The sequence below is a fragment of the Rhinolophus hipposideros genome (genome assembly GCF_964194185.1).
Source record: "Rhinolophus hipposideros genome assembly, chromosome: 22".
In the NCBI taxonomy this organism is placed as follows: domain Eukaryota; kingdom Metazoa; phylum Chordata; class Mammalia; order Chiroptera; family Rhinolophidae; genus Rhinolophus; species Rhinolophus hipposideros.
Genome location: NC_138068.1, coordinates 25329386 through 25351643, shown reverse-complemented (window position 1 = coordinate 25351643; position 22258 = coordinate 25329386). Strand labels below are relative to the sequence as shown.

The following is a 22258-nucleotide window of genomic DNA, read 5'->3' as shown; positions in this document are numbered from 1 at the left end:
TTAAATCAATGTAATACACGGTATTAATAGATGAAAGGACAAAACCCACGTGATCATTACAACAGATAACAGAAAAAGCATTTGACAAAATCTAGCACCCATTCATGACAAAAACCCTTTAAACGCTAGAAACAGAAGGAAAACTTCTCAGCCTGATAAAGGGTACAGAGAACTGGAGATGAAAAGAGAAATTCCAGTTTTTATTTTATCTACATCTGTAATATTAAATTTTTTATAATGATCTTATTTCATTACGTTTGTAATAAAAGTCAGCAAAACAACTCACTTGAAATTCTCAGCATTTTCATTAACTGACAGTAAAAATATTTTACATGTAAAAGTGTTTCTCCTAAAATGATGTTATATTTTTTCTTACAGGAAATCCATTGAAGTAATGTAGCTTTCAAGGTTTTAGTCTTTGTAAGCAGGTAGTGAAACGCTTGATTTTGTATACACGAGACATCTTACCTGGACAATGAATGAAAGACCAGTTATATCTGCTGTCCTCCAGGCACATGCTGGAATTGAGAAGGGGCTGCGGGTAGAAATTTCCTGTAGGGGCCTGAGAAGGCATCTTCACTGGTCCTTTATAGGAGCCCTCTATGCATTTCCCTTTGCCAGTATTGCTGGGATCGGTACACCAGCCGCAGCCTGGTTGCTCCAAGCAATGACTACAGGTACAGTAGCCTGAACAATTTTCAGCTGTTAAAAAACAGAAGTTGCAATTCACTATCACATGTAGATCTAAATTCACTGCATTTAAATTATCTTTTCCTTTGACAAACTATTCAAAATCCGTGAGTCAAAATTCATATTTTGTTATGATTGTTTAAATGACATGATAAACTTGAGGAGCTCAATATCTTGCCCAACATGAAACGGACTCCTTCCCTCCTCTCTCAATCCCAGACTGCTGGAGACAAAAGGGACTCTAGAGGTCACCTATTGGAAAGCACTTGCTTTAATGAATTAGAATATGAAGATGTGGCAACCTTACACAGATTGGGGAATGTGATACTGAAGCTGGGCAAGTTATTTCTGTACTCTGTGATCTATCCTGCATTTATTTACTTGTGTTATTGTGCTACATTCGGTATGAAGGTCCTCATCAGGCAGTCTCTGGACAGACCAGGGCACAAGGTCAAATCCAGTCTTGTGCCTAAAATGTTCAGAGGCCACCAGTACTGCCCCACAGCAGGAGTAGTCACCCACACACAGGGCACTCACGAGTGGCTTGGGCTCCCTTCTCACTTACGGGGGCAGCTGCTCATGGTATACCACTCCATACACTGGCCAAAGGGGAAAGAGGCGACGTAGGCATTGGAGTCCACGCACTGCTTCATGTTGCTGCACCACATGCACTCAGAGCTGCCACTCGTGCACTCTCCACACGCCGTCCGCAAGGCACAAGGCGTCCGGCACTGCTTGGCGCTGTGGTTCGCTGGGGAAATAACCAAGAGAGACACTTAGAGTTCCCACCATGTCAGCCAAGGTCAAAGGCTTTTCAGTGTGGGCTGTGACCCACTAGTGTGCCATGAAATCAGTTCAGTGGACTCCACTAAATGAAGGACAAACTAGAAAACATTAGAGTCACCATGTACTGTTTAGTCAAGTTTATTTATACACTTGGGGGGAAAAACTGTTGTTCTTTTCAAAGAGCATTAAGGACAGACATGAGGGAACAAGCTAACCTTCCCGTACAAGTAGGGGTTCTAAAGATCCTTACCGTACAGGGGACGCAGGCTGACCTTCAAGGGTTTTACCACCCACCTAAACATGCGAAGTCCTATCTTGGTACATTTGCAGGAAAGGACCACAGCATTAAGTCCACCAAAGCATGCAGGATCCAAAATGGCAGAAAGGTTCCCATATAGGAACTTTAGAAATTATATTTTACGATGAGTCCTACAGTGCTAAGACTTCTCTTCTATGTCTCCATATTCCTCAAATTACATCACCTTCCTAACAGGAGACATGATGGCAGTGGAGTCCAGCCTCCCAAAAGTGCTCACAAAATCCCACCTGTTGCTTGTGAGTCCCTCCGCAGGAAGACGCTCATTTTGGGCTTGTCTGCATGCTGCAGATGCTGCCCTGGGCCTGCCTTTAAGATACCCAAATTTAGCCCAGAGGACAGTTTCAAACCTGTGAAGCGACTCAAAGTGTTCGTTCCTTAGTATTCCCCCACAGCTTTAGCACATCAGGTTGCTCAGATTTTTTTGTTTTTCGTTTTTGCTTTTTTAAAAATAAATTTTGTTGGGGAATATTGGGGAACAGTATGTTTCTCCAGGGCCCACCAGCTCCAAGTTGTTGTCCTTTAATCTAGTTGTGGAGGGAACAGCTCAGCTCCAAGTCCAGTCGTCGTTTTCAATCTTAGTTGCAGGGGGCGCAGCCCACCATCCTATGTGGGAATTGAACCAGCAACCTTGCTGCTGAGAGCTCACGCTCTAACCAACTGAGCCATCTGGCCAACCCTCCGGAAGCTCAGTGGCAGCTCATTGTCTTCAGTCTAGTTGTAGACTGGCCCATGTGGGAATCGAACCGGCAACCCTGTTGTTCAGAGCTTCTGCTCTAACCAACTGAGCCATCCGGCCGCCCAGGTTGTTTCTGTTTTTGATGAGAACTGCTGTCATCATTTTTCTCTCCACTGTCCCTTTTGTCCTACACTGTCTGTTCCAATCTTTTCTTTGCTTTTATTTGTATTGCTGGTTCTTTCTTCCACAAGATTTCTCTGCCAACACTAAGAAATTTGCCTTTCAGAGCAATTCTCAATACTTTCTGTGGTCAACAAACCAATCAATCTCATTGTTAAATCAGAATATTAAGTTCTTTGAGTAGTGTTATTTTTATTTTGGCTTATGGCTCATACTATTCAGAATCAGAGACTATTTCCTCCTGCTTTTAAAATTCTGGGTTATACTCTGCGTCATATGCTTGAAATCAGTACTCCATCTGTTTTTCATGAATATTTCATACATCTCAATACCTAACTATGCCTCCTACAGTTTCCTCTTTCAATGAACTTCCAATACGGCATAATTCCCCCGTATACTTACCAGGCCTTTCACAGACACTACCATTGAGTGGGTTGATGCAGGTTGCAGCCTTCAAGCCCCGAGTACTGGGTTCTGACAAGATTCCACAGAATCCAGCATCACTAGGCTCTGATGGCATCCACTGTAGCAAAGTATTTGTGAATGGGGACATATCTTCCCAGCACCAGTAGGACACATTGATCTTCCGAAGGCCAACCCACGGGGTCAAGGTCAGCTTGGACTATAGGCAAAACAGACATGGCTATGAATATAATCAGTATCTTGACCAAAACAGGTTTCTAGATAAAAATCAGGAAGGTACATATACCTCACAAATACAGGAAAACCTCCCTACCTCCTGATTCAGCCAGGGCAGATCAGGATAAACCGTCATTTTTGTTATATATCACGCCTGGCACTTCAATATGGCCATTTTATAAAAAACAAAAATACAGCTCAGAGAAGATAATATTATCAAAAATTTCAAAGAATTAATAGCAAAGCCATAATCAAATTCCCGAATTTTTACATCCTATGACAAATGCTATGAAGAGATAGTCACCCCAAGCTTGGTTTTTTGTTTGTTTGTTTGTTTTTTTTACAGATAAATTTGTTTTTAATAAGAGTTAATTTTCTTTCAACCCTATATAAAACAATAGCAATTAAAAACTTCATTTTTGAAAGTAAAATATTTACATATGAACAAGTAACTGTGCAAAATTTACATGAAAAAATGGAAAGACAGGGATTTCCTAAAAGACAAAATAAAAGGCGTAACAGTTCTCAGATGTTGATAAAAAATACTGGTCAGCATTTCGTTCGCTTGCACGTGCGCGAATCAAAGTCTAATGTGAGGGTTCACACGGGGGAAGCCAAAGTATTTACAGTCATAAAAGTACTATCAATAGACAATTTAATACAATAACCTCTGAAAATATAAAGAACCAATTAGTATATTTGTAATAAAAAAATAGGTACAAAGAAGGGGCTTTGCTCTGGACGTCTGTAAAGTTGGCCCACAGCGCGCGTACAGTCTCTTAGCAAAATAATTCTAGTTTATGTAGCCATTTTTATGTTATGTGCCAAAAATTATGTACAATTACCGACAAAATACACCAACCATTTTTCAACACTTGATTCACACTGAGAAACATTCTTTTGATGATTCTTCTCAACTTTGATTTTATTTCATCTAAGCTTTTACTTTTAGCTAAAAAACACAGTGCAAGTAAAATATGTTTATGCTGAAAAGGTTTTCATTTCTTTTACTTTACAGCTTTACAAACTATAGCAAATAAAATGCATTTGTACAGATGCTGACCACACATTCAGAGGGGCCGCCAGCACTGGGCTCCACAGAAAAAGTGACTGAACTCCGAGGAGGGGCGTTTAGATGAATTGTGTGTTCCTCGAGAGTTCCGAGCGGAGGGGGAGGAGGGGGGAAAGATAAATAGTCTAAAAAATCAGTTTGCCCCAAGCTTGGTTTTAATGTGTTGCCAATATTTATGAAATATTAGTTATACGCTTATCCTAAGATCACTGACTAAGCCTGTTTTGGGGTACTGGCCAGTTCAAATGATTGAAGATTTCCACTTTTAGCTGGGTGATATTGGCTGGCACTGAATTTTATAGAGAATAATAGGACAGTAAACCCCTGGGAGAATCTCTGTCTCCTACTCTACTGAAATTTTCTTCCCGTTGCATTAAAAAAATTTTTTTTTTAAATAAAAGTATAAAGTTAAGCCCGGAAATGAAAAATATTCCTTATTTTGGCAGTTACAAAACAAAATGTATAATGTATTTCCGTTTTTGAGAAGAAAAAAAAAGCATGCCTATTAAAAGATCTAAAAGGAAAACACACCCAAAAGTGTTATTTTTAGTTATAATGAGTAATATTTATTTTATTTTTAATGTATTTTCTAAATTTCCTTTGAAATATGTATTTTTTAAAAAAGATAATTAAAATTAATGCTTTTCAAAAGTCCTTTGATAACTTCCCTTTACTTTCACAATGCAATTCAAAGCCATTAGCTTTGACAAGGCCTCTCAGGATTTGGCCTTGATCCTTCAGGTGACCCAGCTACAGCAATTCCCTTCCACCCAGCCTACATCCAGCCATACACTCTTACCGTAGCTCATCCCTCAATCTCCATAGCTTGCATGTGGGGGTAGCAAAGCACAGAGAGCCCTTCCCTTTTTACCTTTTCACCTCATTCCTCACCTGTAGGGGCTACCTCTTTCTGGCTGTCTTTCAGCCAGGTTACCTCTGCCCTAAAGGCTAGGTTGGGTGCTCTTTTTTGTTTATCCATATACTCCTAAGCTTGGGCTCTAAGTCTAAACGTACAGCTGTGGAACTTTAGTTGTCTCTCATCTGTCAATCTTACCAAAGGACTGTGAATTCCTGTTATATAAAGGTAGTCCCAGCAGATTAGACTACCCAGAACCTTCTAGAGCTAGAAAACCTGCGGAAGAGAGAAGATGGACAAGGTATGATATCTGTGGCCAGCTGGGATAGCTGAATCCTTCTAACTAGCTATTCTTTCAGACACATGGAATTGGGAGTCACTAGTAATGAACAAAGCTATAAGCCAATACATTTCCTGAGGGAATGACTACAAGTAACATCAGCTAACATGTCGCCAAGGACAGAATACTGAGAGAAGCCCACATTTAGGGGTGAGGCAAAAAGAAACAAACAACATAGTCAGTCTCCAGTAGAGATTATGAAATCTGAAAAAGCTTTCAAAATATAAAATGTAAAACGTAGCCATACTGGCCCTGGGGTAACCACACTTAGACAATGTATTACCAATGTCTGAGTGTCCACACCATACCAAATTTGTGGAAAAAAAGACTAACTGGAGAAAAGTGAAATATAGGGCACCTCCTACCGGTTGCAGAATGGCCCTCTCGGTGGTCAGAGACCACATGTGGCCAGGACGCAGACCACACTCCACGTCTCACTTAAGACGGTTGCACCCAAGGAAGTGTTGCTCATTCCTCCTCCTGCTTCACTAGACGAACATTTCCCCTGCACTGCTCTGTACCAAAGCCAACGTTGCTAAAAAGCTTTGTCCTAGGAGTGTCTCCTTAACTGAGGGTAGGACCACAGTGTAGAACCATGGACTCAGAACAACCAAATGTGATTGTGGAATGTCAACTACAAGCCGCCTGAAAGCACTGGGCAGACAGGAAGAGAACTTGGCGCCTTTCTATGCTCAAAAGCTCTTAATAAGAAGGTACCCTCTCCTTTTGGGCTGGCCAGGTCTAAAAAGGACCCAAATGGGTGTACATTTCTTAGGGTGATAAACATTAAATCATAATACACACTAATAAAACCACAAATCTGAGAAACTCAGGTGGCTTAATTCAACCTAGCTAATTAGTAGGGACATTCTCCTCCCCCACAGCAGAACCTAGTGATAAAACAGATACGAAATCATCTACTGATGTCACAAGGATATGTGCATATACACATTACTATTCAATACACATGTAGTTATTCAACGATCTTTATCATTTAATAGATATGACTAATAAAAATAAATGTTAAAAAGTTTAAGGTAAGAAAGAAGGTATCAGAGGAAGAGAATGTGACAGTGCAGTTCCACGGTCTATCACACTGTACATACATCCCTCTTCCTGCCAAGCACATCACAGGTAAGCTGCACTTATGCCCTCAGTAGAAAGGTACATATCAGAAACTTTAGTTCTCAGGATTTTAACTCACCATGCTCTGCGATGACTGCATTATTCGCAGCTGCTTAAGGACAAATTCTACCTTCTTCTGGGATGTAAGAGAAGCCAAAAAGGCATTGTGGTTCCTACAGGACAATTTCGCGTTGTCATAATTCTCCCTTGCAGTAGTAATTTTCAAACACGAATTTACAACCAAATGCCAGCCACTGCCACAGATATTTTCTTTTGCAAAAGAGAGAAAAAAAGTTTTAGAAATCATATAAAACTACTATATTACCAGTTTGAATTACTGAAAACCTACATGGTTTTTGAGATTTGAGTTCCAGATCTTTCAGTAGGGTGTGGTGAGGGCATCAGACACATTACCGAGGACCAAATACAGAAGATACGAATTTTTTAAATGTTTATCAGCCATATTTCCTGGATCTGAACAAACATATTCTGTTGAAAGAGCTTTGTCCTGTAAGTATCTACCTAATTGAGTGTAAGCCCATAGTCCAGGACTTTGGATTCAAAAAGACCGTCTTGTATCATAGAGGAAAATGCCTGTTTGATGCCAGTGTTGGATTTTATAAACCTCCTTCTGAAGAACAATTAGGAAGGGTGGGGTATAAAATTGCAAGAATAGAAATGAGTTGGTGAATGACAAGTCTACAGTCTTCAAAAGTTGCACTGTTTTCACGTCAAGTGGAAGGTAAAATCAAGTGCACAAATCATCCCAAAAGTGAGGAGGAAAGATCCTTTCGGGGGGGAGAAAAACCCCAAGTGATACAGCTGCAGCACAAAGCAAGCCTGCTCTCAGCTACTGCGACCCCCCTGAACCCACCCAAAGAACTACACAGAAGCTGTGAAGGCTTCCTGAAGACAGCGAGTGAGCAAAGCAACTTCACCAGAACCAAAGGACCCTGCAGACACCATCAACAATGTGCATTAATGGTCAGTGAAATAAATTAAAGGTATCATGGGACAGGGATCATTTAAAAGCAGATAAAGACTTGCTTCTCAAAGTGTGGCATCAGTGTCACTGCTTTTTAAAATATAGATTCTAGGGCCTCACCCAGATTTGTACCAGAATCTGACTTTTAGCAAGCTCCACAAGTACTCTGATGTGCACTGAAGCTTTGAAATGCAGTGATATAAAGAACAAGAAGCCCACTCATGCAAGCTGAATCATGTACTTCCAAAGAATATTCAAAAGGTGCCTGATAGAACTCAGCTGCTCTGCACAGGCCTCGACGTTGCACAGAGCCTCAGAAGTCCCCCTTCCTGAACATCCAGGTTGAGCAAAAATATCACAGAGTTTCAGTCGTGGCTAGCTGGCCTCAGGCCCCCTAACACATCATCCCGAACCTCACAAGTGCCTAAACTTGATGTATTTGGGGCTGGGGAGAACCCCAGGAGGTGCTGCTGACACGGGCATCTCTCCTACAAACTAACTGCAGTGATCAATAAGAAGCACTCTTCATAAGGTGCCCGGCAGACTGGCTGAGACCGCTGTATTCTATTCCATTTCCACAGCAGAGTGGGGCGAAGACAGACAATAGAGCAGGCTCGATGATATGAAGTCAAACTGTCATTCAGTTCTCCAGAGCAGCAGATGATGCTTCACTTTATTTCAAAGGATAGGAGCAAATACTTAAGAATTGTTATTTTGTTTTTAAAACTAACACTATAGTAGTGGTGTGGGGGATGAATGGATGAAACGAGTTCCCCCCTCTGCTGGGTTTCATCTAGGCTGCACAGTACTGGGGGCATGTGTGTGGAGTCGGGACCCACACAACAAGATGCTCCTGCAAGGCCTACCGGGAAGGGCGATGCACTCCTGATTCCGGGGCTCCCACTGGCAGTTCTGGTCCAGGGCACAGCTCCTGCAACTGGTCTTCTTGTTACAGTAGTACATGGGGTTATCCTTGGGGCAGTTCTCATACCTGGAAATGGAGATCTAGAACACAGTGGACAAAAGCTTTTCTCTTATATCCACAGAGAAAACTCAGGGTGAAGACAAACAGGATACTAAAAACAACAAAATCTAACTGAGGAAGCCAGTTGTAAACAGATAAATGAACAAATAAGATGCATTAGGATGTACAGAGCATCCCTTCCTAAAAGAAAACCTGAGCAATAATAAAATCCAAATCTATACTGAAGGTTGTAAAAATGACTCGGAGCCAGTATTTATGCCATACACACTATAATGTACACCTAACCTCATTCAGGATTTTTCCATCCCCCGAAATCCTTGAGAAAGGGCCCCTGACCTGGCCTTCCGTGCAGCTGTGGTTCCTAGGGACACAATGGTCGTTGCACCAGTGGCAGTCGTTGGTGTTGGCTGTGCAGCTGTAACAATCCGTGTGCTGGTCACACCTGTCATGGTCAAGAGCTATGAAGAAAAGAAAAACTTATGAACTGTGACAGCTTCCTCAGAAACGTCAACATTACAGCTGCTGCTGAGCACAATATGAGACTGAGGTAAAAAAAAAAAAAAGAAGTAACAAGGGTTGGGAAGTAAAATGAGAAGTGCAACTGTTAGGAAAATATATCGATGTGTTCACGTTAAAACAAGAAAACAATCTGAAGACATATTTTGTACCCACTCCCCCAACAAAAGTACAAAGAAAGTGAAAAACAAAGATAGGCTAATTTAATTCAACAACAAGATATAATGGAAGTAGGTTTGGTTCTTTAAACATTTTCTTCCCAAGAAAAAAAATCAACTAGCAATAGAATGAATACCAAGAGCTGCCCAGGAGCCAAACAAAGTAAGGCAGGAGACGAAGCCATTCCTCCCAGCTATAAATGAAAGGCTAATCAGGGCACAGAAGTAGGTAGCACCACAGAACCACAAAGGAGGCACTAGGCTGAGCTACATTTTGTACACACATATGTAAATTCAAGGGTGCAAGTTCGAGAACTTCTGGATTACTATAGACCTGCTGTATCTCCTACTGATTGACCGTAGACAGGTCAAGGTCAGCAACAAAAGCTGCACAACCATATTTCCTCATCTGTTCAATCACTCATGGACATGGCACGTGGTGGAATCCACAAAAGGCAGGGCCCTCCCTCACAAAGACTCCAGCAACTGCTCCTGGGTTGCTCTTCCTGCCCTGGTCATCACCCCAAGGACTGGGCCCAAACAGAAAGCAGAGTGAACCATGGAGGCGATATTTTTGAGATGAGTTAACAGCAAATGGGCTCATATTGACCCACCTAAGATAAGTAAACATTATTTCCTATAAACTTGTACGTTTAACTTGAATTTTAAAAATCTGGTTAAAAAATAACTATATCTCATTGATTTTATTATACCTTTTAGGAGACAGTGACCAACCCTACCAGGTTCTAGTCATCTCAGTTCTCCAGCACTCACCAGCCCACCAAAGAACCTGTAAGGCTGCCTGGGTGTTCTTACTGAGGATTTATGTTCAGCTTAATTTGGGGCATTCCAGGAGAGTGAAAGCTGTCTCTATCCACTATAAGTCTCATAGTAACTACTACACCATAATAGTCAAGAAATTCAATAGTCAACATACTTAAGGTAAACAAACATTTTGCAGAGACATTTTTCTCACTTTAAAAGGACTTCCTCACATATTACTTCACTGGATTGCACTGTGCTACATGTCAGAGTAAAAAGGTAAGAAGCTAAGGAGGCAAGATGAAGAAAGCTTGGGAAACATAAAGGGAGGTTCTAGACGCAGAGATTACTGCTCATCCTCAGCAACTGTCTATCCTGCTATCATGGCTGTGCCCAATTAGAGAAGCTAGACAAGAATAGTACTTTGAAAAGATAGCAACACTACCTCTATCTACGAGAACACTCTACCTCCACATAGCTTCTCTGGGCTGGCCCGCTAATCTCATCCTTGTGCAATATGGTAACCACTAGCCACATGTAGTTTTTAATTTAAATTAATTAAAATTAAAAATTCAGTACTTCGGTCACACCGGTCTCATTTCAAGTGTTTTATAGCCACATGTGGCTAGTTGCTACCATATTGGGACAGTGCAGATATAAAACACTTCCACCATCACACACACAAAAATCATTGCATTGTATTGCCTCAAAGCAACTGCAGCCAGGTTCCAGAGTCGGTATACAAAGTCTGCAATGCCAAGGAGGTTTTGGTCTCCGTGATTCATAGTCAGCTTCTAGGAGCCACATGGCATGTTCCCATCCATAGTAAAGATGTTTACAAACCAATTTTCAGACACCCATAAAGCCTCTGCATAAGTTATTGCTAAGTAATTTTGGATAATAAAATGAACATAAAAAGTGTTCATATATTCAAATAAAATGAGATCTCAAATTAATTGAACTTTAAGAAGAGAAAAAACATACTTCTTTTGGCAAAACATTCTGATTTTATCTTTTCTTCTTGCGCTTCAGTTGCCAACTCCCAGGAGATACACTGAGATAACCCAGTGTCCCACACACATCGGACGCCAGGTCCTGCTGCTACACAAGCAGCTTCACTCCGATGTGCTTCGCACTGTTCCGAGGTGAAGACCAGGACGTCACTGAGGAGGAGGCTATTGAAACCACCAAATACATACATGGAGCTAAAAGAAAAAAAGGGGGGAGAGTAGTTTCCTGAAACTGAAACCTTATATAAACAAACCTTATGCAAATAAAGGCATGATACACTTTTTATAATCTTAACAAATCGTATATGCGAAAAGTCCTGTAAGAAATTATTTTTCAAGGTCTCAAAACACATTCTTATACCCTCTCTCCCAAATTCCAACCTTTCATTCTGGCCTGTTCTACCCACATTAGTTCCAATAATCCACCTTCTTTTTACAGAACTATATTAAAAAGTTCTCATGGTAACCTGAAGACTTCTAACCAGCATTCCCTGGAATATTTTAGTTTCATGGTAAGCTAACATCGTTTTAAATTAAACACATAATTCTGTATCTACATGTTTTTAAATATTAAAAATAAATATGTACAATTTAAAAAGCACAGGCAACACCTCCCTAATTAAAACAGTGTAATGAAGATATAAACCAATAAGAAACAAATAAAAGTGCACATGCAAATTTAGTACACAGTCAATGTGGCATCTTAAATTAGTGGGGAAAAGATGGACTTTCCAGTAAGTGATATCAAGATAACTAAATAAACATATAGAAAACGATAAAATTGAATCCATTTCTCATTCTCTACACCAGGATAAATTCCAAATGGATCAGAGAACCACTGGAAAAAAGAAAAGAAAGGAAACTACACATGCACTAAAAGAAAACATTGGTGAACTACTCTATAACCTGAGAGTAGAAAAAAAATCCCCATGACTTAAAATACAGAAGGTAATTAAAAAAAACAAATATTGAAAATTTTGATTATTATATGACTTTTGCATAGAAAATAATGAATAGTGAATATAAGCAAAGTAGAATAATGAATATAAGCAAAGTAAAAGAGAAATGATAAACACTGTGAGAAAATTATTTATAAGCTGTGTTACAAGGAAAGGAGTATCCCTAATTTAGAGAGCTGCAGCCAGTTTGCAAGGGAAAAAATGGAAACAGCCTCCAACATATAAAAAGATGATTAACTTCAGTCATAAGAGAAATGCAAATTAAAATTATACTAAGGGAATATTTCTACACCTCAAAACACAAGTCTGACAAATAAATGGACTGATGAGGCAGTGGGGAAATGAGCTCTCATACACAGCTTCTGGGCATACGAATGGTACAGCCTATAAAGGGGAATTTGGCAATATCTAACAAAACGATGCATTTACCATTTGAACCTCAAATCACATTTCCAGAAGTCCGTCACAAAGATATATTAGTAAAAGTACAAAAAGAAGTATACGTGAAACTATGCACAAAACTACTCACGAAAGTTAATGACAACAGCAAAGACTCAGACAACCCAAAATGTCTATTAATTAGGAATGTGATGTATAAACTACGGTGCATCCACACAATGATATAGTAAGTAGATTTAAAAAGGAATGAGGAAGTGTGAGGGATATAAATTGTAAATGTCGAACTATTACATTGTTTTGTGCACCTGAAACTAATAAAAGAGAAAAAAGGAAAAAAAAGGAATGAGGAAGATTTCTACATACTGCTATGGAGCAATCTCTAGGATATATGGCTATGTGGGGGATAAAAAAGGAAATATAGAGAAAAGTATATATAAAGTGTGCGAACATTTATCTACTAAGGGAAGAAGAAGCTCAAACACACACACAAATTCATTTTTCTCTTTAAGGAAAACAATAACAACAAAGTTTCTGTTTAACTTGTCTTCTTAAAAAGGCCTAGAAACAATGACGACTCCGTAGCAATGAACACGACTAGTACTTACCACTGTCCTATCTAAACCCCATTTTCTCCCCCAACCCTCAAAAAAACTAAGACTCTAGAGCAAAGTCTAATTTCATGTCTGGGACAAGAAATGTTCATGATGAGCCCAGAAGATCTTGGCACGCCAGAAAGAAAGGAAGACTATGGTAGTATCGAAAAGAATCAAGAGCTAACATAAAGAGGTACTTCCTGACCAAAATTGGGAAATGTTTGAAAGTTAATAAGAATAAAAATTATAATAGATTGAAACACATAAAATATTTTTAAATCCATGACTTCATAATGATACACAACTCCTCCCCACAAATGAAACCTCATTTGTCATCTTTGGAGAATGCTTAAAAATCAGCTCATCATTTTGAAAATTGGTAGTTGTCTCTCAGTGGGAGACTTTGTTGGATGATGCCAGAAGTGAAAGTCTTCCTTGGTCCAGTGTCAGGATTTCCAGCCTTTTAAGTCAAGCCCAATTCCCCTTAAGAGAGATGGTGATCACAGTGTACCTTAATGATTTCACAGATCTGGTGGATCGAAAAGATATGTGTTTGAACATGACGGCAAAAAGCTCAGAATATAATGGAGAAGCCCCTTTCTATCTACTTGGTTCTGGCTGAACATGATGCCTTGAAAACATAGAAAATAAAAACGAGGGCACACTTGTAAGCCTCCTGAAACTTGTATATAGTCCCCCAAAGCACACACAGATCCATCAGCAAAGAATGGAATCCTTACTGGCTTAAATTGCTTAAGCAAAACCATTGACCAATCACTGGCTGATCACTAAGCTGCACTGACTTAGAGGCTCAGAGGCAATGCCTAAGAAGTTACGTTTAAAAAAAAAAAAAAAAAAACTAGGCATAAAAATCAGCAATGGCACATTGGGGGAAACAGACTGTAAGAACTAGTCTAGGTAAGACAGTAAACAAACAGCAAAAACAACAACCGGTGGTGATGGTTGGGGAATCAGAATCCAGACCTGTTACACTATATTACCTAAAATGTTTAATTTTCAACAACATATTAGAAGCTATGCAAATAAACAAAAAAAACTGACTTATACAGAGGAAACAAAACAATCAATTGTCTCTGAGGGGGCCCACATGTTGAACTTAGGAAACAAAGGCTTCAAAGTAGATACTATATTCTAAGAACTAAAGGAAGCTATATATAAAGAATCAACTGAAAGTATGACATCAATGACTCAACAGATAGAAAATATTAATAAGGATATATAATGAAGAATACCCAAATGGACATTTTGGAATTGAAAAGTACAATAAGTAAAGTACAATAAGTACAATAAGTAAAATGAAAAATTCACTAGAAGGATTCAACAGCAGATTTGAGCTGGTAGGGAAAGAAGCAGCAAACTTAAAGACAGATCAATAGTGTTTCTACAATCGGAAGAAAAAGAAAATATCGAAGAAAATGACAAGAGCCTCAGAGACCTGTGGGACACCACCAAATGTTCAACATACATTTAACGGGAGTCCTAGAGGAACAGTGAGAAAGAGCAGAACACACATTTAAAGAAATAATGGCTGAAAACTTCCCCAAATTTGATGAAAATTTCATCCATAAATCTCAACAAACTCCAAGATTAACACAAAAAGATCCACACTTATATACATTCTAATCAAACTGCTGACAGCCCAAAACAAAGAAAATCTTGAAAGTAACAAAAGTAAGACAACTCATCACATACAAGAGAGTCACATGAAGATTAATGGCTCAAAAACAATGGAGGCTCTTAGAAGGCAGAGGGATGACACAGTGAAAAGTGTGGAAAGAAAGTGTCAAATAAGAATTCTCTATCCAACAAAACTATCCTTCAAATATAAAGTTGAAATTCCCAGATAAGCAAAGAGAATTCTTTGCTAGCAGTCCTGTCTTAAGAGAAATACTAAAGTAACAATAATAGTTGGAGCCTTCAATATCTCAGTGTCAATAATGGAGAGACAAAACATAAAATATGCAAGGATACAGAACACTTGAACAATATTATCAACCAACTTGGCTTGCCATCTATAGAACACTCCACCTAACAGCAGCAGCATACATATTGTTTTCAAGTGCATGTGCAACATTCTCCTGGGTAGACCATATGCTAGACTATCAAAAAACTCAATAAATTTTTTAGATAAGGAAATCATCAGAGTATGTTCTCTGACCACCACAATGGAATTAAATTAGAAATCAATAATAGGCAGAAATTTGTCAACATAAAATCCTGCCAAGAAAAATATTATCAAAACTGACAAATACCGTATGATCTCACTTATATGTGGAATCTAAAGAAGCGAATAAGTGAATGAACTAATCAGAAACAGTTTCGGAGACATAGAGGAAAAACTGAGGGTTGCTAGATGTGGGGGGGGTTGGGATAAGGGAGAAAGTGAGGGGATTAAAAAGCACAGTTGGTAACCACAGGATTACCATGGGGTTACAAAAGTTAATTTGGGGAATGTAATCAATAATGTTATAAAGATTTTGTAGGGTATCTGAAGGACACTTGTCTCATTAGGGATGATGTAGATGCCTGATCACTGCGCTTTACACCTGAAGCTGAAGCTGAACAATAATGAATGTCAACTACAAGTATATATGTGTGTGTGTGTGTGTGTGTGTGTGTGTGTATGTATGTATATATGTATATATACATATATATATGTATGTATATATGTATGTATATACTTACAAGAAGTGGAGTACAGCATTAGGAATAGAGACAGTGGAAATGTAATGGCTGTGTGCCATGTCAGAGGGATAGTAGATTGGGGGAGGGGGGGTTGACACATTGTGAGGGATATAAATGATAAACGTCTAAGTATTACTTTGTTTTGTGCACTTGAAACTAATAAATAAATAAATAAATAAATAAAACCTGACTAGCTCTTCAAAAAATTTTAAAGTAGAATTACAGTATGATCCAGCAATTCCACTTCTGGGTATAGACCCAAAAGAATTGATAGCTGGGACTCGAACAGATATTTGTATACCCAAGTTCATAGCAGCAGTATTCACAGTAGCCAAAAGGTAGAGGCAACCCAAGTGTCCATCAACAGATGAATGGAAAAACAAAATGTGGCATGGACGCACACACACTATACATACATACACACACAATGGAATACTATCCAGCTTTAAAAATGAAAGAAATTCTGACACATGCTACAACATGGATAAATGAACCTTGAAGATATTATGCTAAGTGAAATACGCCAGTCACAGCAGGACAAATACTATATAATTCCACTTATATAAGGTACCTAAAGTAATCAAATTCGTAGAGATAGAAAGTAGAACAGTAGTTGCCATAAGCGGGGGAAGGGTAGAACGGGGACTTACTGTTTAATGGGTAGAGAGTTTGTTTTGCAAGATGAAAAAAGTTCTGGAGATGGATGGTGATGGCTGTACAACAATGTGAGTGTACTTAATGCCAATGAACCAGTCACTTAAAAATGGTTAATATGGTAAATCTTATAAAAATTTTACTACAATTTAAAAAAAAACTGGTAAACCCTGCTCTGCTTAACAAGAAACAGAAAATGTGACTAGACAAACCTATCACAAGAGATTGAATTACCAATTTAAAATCTTTCCACAAAGAAAAAGCCCAGGCCCAGATGAATTCTACTAAACATCAAACATTTAAGTAGTAATACCAATCCTTTACAAATTCTTTCAGAAAACAGAGGGGGAAAGAATGTTTCTTAATTTATTCTGAATCCAGTCATAACCAGACAAAGAAATCACAAGAAAACTACAGAGCAATATCTCTCATGAATATAGGTGGGAAATTTTTGAACAAATAGCATAGGAAAACTTTTGTGAGTGATGGATATGTTTTCTTGATTGTGGTGATTTCACAACTGTATATGCATGTCAACATTTATCAAATTATACACTGTAAATATATTCAGTTTACTGCGTATACCACTCATATCTCAATAAATCTATTAATAGGCCACACATGTAGAATCACACATATTTAAAACAAAAGCAACTGTATTATACAATAGGTCCAGGGAAAGGTTTTAAAATACTATTGTGGAGACCAAAGCCACAGGTTATCAAAGTGATGCAGTTTGTAATAGAGTACCACGGGCCATATCTGCCACACACCTGGTGTCTCTGTGCCTCTTGTGTGATGTTCACGGGACCTCAAACCTGCCAAACACTGTGCCAGATTAGAACCTGAAGAAGGAATTAGGCCCGGGCTGTGTAGACAGGTGAGACACCACTACCCTTAAATATCAGAGGAAGCTTTGCGTGGCAGAGGATTTTGTGCTTCTGTTGCAAAGAGTTAAAGAACAGAAGTAAGATCAATAGGCAGAAGATACAGAGAAGCGGATTCCTGATACTACAAAGGAGAGCTTGCTAATAACTGGAGCCCCCTTCTTGGGTGAGTTTTCCCTTCCTTGACATGTTTAAAGGGTTGTCTTCTTTAGTAGGCATGTTCACCAGCCCTGACCATGTTTAAAAGGAATGCCTTACATTAAGTGGGAGTTTGGAACAGACGATTTCAAGGATCTCTTCCAACTCTGAGACTGAAATGCCACGAAGATTGATGTTAACCCACAATGAAGTATTAAGTAATTCATTCTCACTGTGCCTCAATTTCCCTCAAATCAACCAAGGACTAAAAAACTAAAACTAAGTATTCGTTACTATATCTGACAACTGACACATCTCAATAACCAAAAACGAACAGCAGTTTTAATTTTTAACCTCACGATTGGCTTGCTTAGTATCACATTACGCAGTCTAGATTCAACTAGTCAATTTGTTGCTTAAACCAAATAAGCTCCATCTTGCTCCCAGTACAGCTGGTGTTCTCAGCCATTCTGAGTCCATCTAGTCACACACCAGCTACGTGAGGGTAGGCTGAGTTCTTCAAAGAGACTTGGAGCAGCCAAATGAAAGGAACAGCTGCAGCTACGGCAGCCTCAGCGTCTCACAGCCGCTCTTCTTCCTGCCTCCCTCAAAAACCACAAGGATAACACCCAATGCTGCTGGTCTGTTAAGAAAACCACTATTCAAAACAAAGAAATCATGTCAATCCAAGTTTCTCTTTCGGTGAACTGTGTCCTACTACATGGCGTCCCTTGTCATGTCCTGCCCCTCCAACTCTGGCCATATTCGCAGACACTCACATAGAGGCTCAAACACACCCTTGGAATTACACAAAAATAAAAATATTCTTATAACTCAGGCAAGCCAACTCCCAATTTTGATTCATCGTTAGTTATATCTTATGGTAAACTGTCAACTTCTGAGTTTGTATAAAACCTCAGAATGTTTTAATAGAAGACCCACTTAGGTATTTGCTAGTTATCATCACTGTAGTAACAGCTGTCATTTAGCAAATGCCTATTATGTGCCAAATCCTGTGCTAAGAGAACACCAGGAATATAAAGATGAACAGAGCTGAGGCCAGGCACATAGGCAAGATGACGTCAAAATGGTCCCACTGCTTTTCAGATGAAAACAATCAAGAGGCACTTAGAAAACTGGGATTTCCTTACTGAGGAAATAACAGATTATAATTCAAGATAATACTTCAAATTAGTGAAGTAGTTAAATCCTTCTGCTTTATTATATACCTGCAAGAGTTCTCATAGTAAAACCGTAATAAATTTTAGCTAAGTGATTACTCTATAAAAGATGTCACCTTTTTCCAATATGGACGTACTGGAATTCTGTCCATCCTCCCTTCATATCTCCAACATATGCTGCTTTCTTATCTTTCCTAACCCAAGATGAATTACCTTCATCTGATTCCCATCATCACAACAGAAACTTTGAAAGCAGAAGGAATCCTCACATCATATAGGCATAGCATTTAAACAATTTCAGGACTGATAAGGCCTAAAATTTCTACAGGTGAAGTAGACAACAGTAATAACAGCAAAAACAAAAAGAGAAAAATTAATAATATGATTAGGCTGTTTAACAGATCAAAAATCTTTAAAGCATCCTGTAAAGAACAAGTAGAAAGACCACTCTGCATCTCCCTTATATGAGAGTCTTTTCCAGGAGCAGACTGAAGAGCTCTGTTAGTTGGCGCCAGGCATTTTGAGGGAACGAGACGAGGGGCGGACTTCAGATTATCCAGACTACAGACAGTCTTGTATATAAAGCTTCACAGTCTCCCCATTTCTGTTCCTCTACCTACACCCCATCTGAAGTGCCCTCTTACCGTTTTTTTCAAATCTCTCCTTCTCACTCAGATACAACTACAAGGAACTTGACAACCTAAGATAAGGTTTGCTATTTGCAAATGGTAACAAAGAGAAGAGGCCATAAGACAGTAACTGCACATAATCTTTGTTGTCCCATGCATTCAGACAATACTAAACAGCATACTCCTACATTCTAATGAACAAGGCATTAGAAGTAATTCCAATCCATATCAAACATTTTAAATATAAATCAGGACATTCATCCCTACATAATTCTGTGACAAACTAACAAGATGAGGAAATCCTGAAAATAATATATAAATCCAATCCTACCTTATATTTTACTTCATTTTCATTTTAGACACAAGAGAAAAGAAGCAAGCACTTCTCGAGTTACCTGTTATATAAGACTGCTGAATGGCCAAATCTGTTGACGTCATGGTGGAGATCAGGTCTGGGAAGTACTGACCAGCGATCACAAGCTAGGAGCAAGAAAAACACTTTTCAGAAGGGACTGCCCTTCATAATCAATAGGAACTGCCATTTTCTTTGGGACGAACACTGTAACAAACACAACTTTATAAAATGTGTCTCTCGCTCTTTCTGAGTCACACCATTATTTCTGAGGTAAAATGCAGTAGCAGTAGAACAGCAGGGCATGAAAGAAAGGCAATCCTAATTAGTAAATGTCTCCAACATCCATTAGTGAATGTCGGATCCAACATCCAACACCCACACCACGAACTCTGTTGCTTATCAATTTTATCTACCAGAATGTTTTTTAACTTAAGCAAATTTTACATTTTTCAAAGCTGGTGAAAATAAAACATGGAGGTTCCATAATTATTTCCTACTCTATACTGACTTGCCCAAACGGTAGCTGAAACAGGAAAATACAGGTGCAAAATTAAAACTGAAAACAAAAAATTTCATACTTTATCTTATTTTTTAGAAGTCCTTTCCTAGATCCCTTAAATCTAGTAATTTTCTTTTGTTCTGATCCACACTAGTAACTTCTCTTCTGGACCCTACCGTCAGCTGGTGCTGCTAACCCCCGCCAAGGCCAAATTTCACACTCTCTGTCTCCTTCTCTGAGATACTTGGACATTCACACCCACTAAGCAAAGGTTCTTCCTTCTACCAGTCCAGATCTTTATTCAACCTTGACAACAACAGCTTTCCCTTCCTTCTCTGACCCAGCCTAGATTCTGTGGTCTCAGGAAGAACAGAGGCCATCAGCTCTTCTGGCTTCCTGCCCACCCACCTTGCTTCCTTCCCTAAAACCACAGTGTGGCAGGGACCCCCTCCTCTTAATGCACCTGGCTTTCACCACAGCATTTAAACATGCCCAAGGGGGCACTCAACTTACCCCTTTTCTTCCCTTCACAGGTAAGTTTTCCTAATTAAAATAGTCAACATTCACTGCATAGATCTCACTTTACATATTTTTTAGCCTCCTGCAATCTGGACGACTCCTCCTTGTCTGCAGGGTAAAAATGACTTCTTTGTTGCTGTATCTGAAAGACCCTCCAGTCCTTGTTTTAATCCCTCTGTAGCCATTCACTGTATCCTCGCAGGTCACCAACCCGGCCTCACCTTCCTCCTACTCCTCTGACGTGGTTTCATAGTCTCCATTCCCTTTCCCACTTCTTTATCCATCTGTCTCCTGGCTCTTTGCTCATCCCTGATGACACATGCTCCCTACAGAAGTTCACTGCCTCCTGGAGCTTCCCACTGATTTCTGTATCACTCCATCTCACAGTAACCACCAGCTGAACATGCGCCCAAACTCAGTTTACTTGCCTCCTACCAGGCCCTGTTCTTCTCCTTCTATTTCCAGCTTTGGTAAAAAGCACCATCTACCATGGTCCACACTAGACACCTGGAGTAAAGATGCTTTCATCTCTCTTAAAACATGCCCCAGTAGTTCTCAAACCCATTTAGCTCTCTTCGTTCTCGCTGACATTTCCACAGCCTTGGTTCAAACCCTCCTCAGCGCAGAGCAACAGCCTTCGTCTCCCATCATGCCCCTTCCCAACCACTCACCATAATGCCACAAAGAGATGCCTCTAAAACACAAATAGGATTCTGTCACCTCTTCTGTTAAGATTCTTCAAATAGCCCAAGCTCCTCAGCATGACATAAGAGGGCCCTCAAGATCTGACCAGTCTGATAGCTGCTTGGTTTTCTAGTTCCACTTGAAGCCACTCCTCCACGATGTGCTGCTAAGACACAGTCCAAACTAACCACTCACAGGTCCCAAGGATCTATGTGGCATGGTCTCTTTCCGCCTCTCTGTCTCTGCACATGGGAGTCCTTTACCTGAGAAGTCCTGCCTAATTTTGTCTCGCTGACTTCCTAGTGTTCCCCAGGACACAGCCTGGACAGCCCCTCCTCGAGAAGGCTTTCCCTGACCACAACCCTTACCCCCATAAGTTAAGGGATGTCCATAGGTGCTCTCATATATTCATCTCAGAGCGAGTACCACTTGAATTGCAATTATACTGTGTGCTTAGTTCTCTGCTTCCCCCACTATGAGGCCAAGAGCTGTAACTTATTCATCTTACAATCCCCAATGTTCAGCTCAGGGGCTGGCACAAAAATGAACATCTGATGATATTTATATAAGAGAACGCCTAGTATTTTTTATTTATTTATTCCTTGTTTTGCGTGAACAAATACTGCCCTCTTCTGGTTAAATATACTACCACACCAAAACTTTTTTTAAAATGTGAAAACAGTTTCTAAGGAATGAGATAAAGCTATATACTTAAACCAACTTAACACAATGCTGCTGGTGGTCAACAACTACATGACACTACTAAGTAAGGCATTTGTAACACATACGATCCCAGTTATCCCAACTCATGCTCAAAAATTAACATTCAACCGATTAAAGGAGTGACTTCAAAAATAATATAGAAGTAATGCTTTTTAATAGATGTAACAATGTCAAATTAATATTAAAAATACTGCTCAGGCCTCTTTGAAATGGCCTGACCATTTTTAACCTGC

General features: G+C 39.5%; 1 protein-coding gene across 2 annotated transcripts in view; it reads right to left on the bottom strand.

Annotated features, from left to right (window-relative positions):
- Window positions 1-22258, bottom strand: part of ATRN (attractin) — a 143445-nt gene that overhangs the window by 62977 nt on the left and 58210 nt on the right. For both annotated transcript variants that reach the window (XM_081034073.1, XM_081034074.1), the window contains exons 11-18: window positions 19641-19725; window positions 11074-11294; window positions 8990-9111; window positions 8535-8673; window positions 6763-6953; window positions 3054-3273; window positions 1256-1441; window positions 469-702 (exon numbers count right to left, since the gene is read on the bottom strand). In XM_081034073.1, coding sequence (XP_080890199.1) covers window positions 469-702; window positions 1256-1441; window positions 3054-3273; window positions 6763-6953; window positions 8535-8673; window positions 8990-9111; window positions 11074-11294; window positions 19641-19725 — 1398 coding nt within the window. The remainder of the gene's footprint in view (window positions 1-468; window positions 703-1255; window positions 1442-3053; window positions 3274-6762; window positions 6954-8534; window positions 8674-8989; window positions 9112-11073; window positions 11295-19640; window positions 19726-22258) is intronic.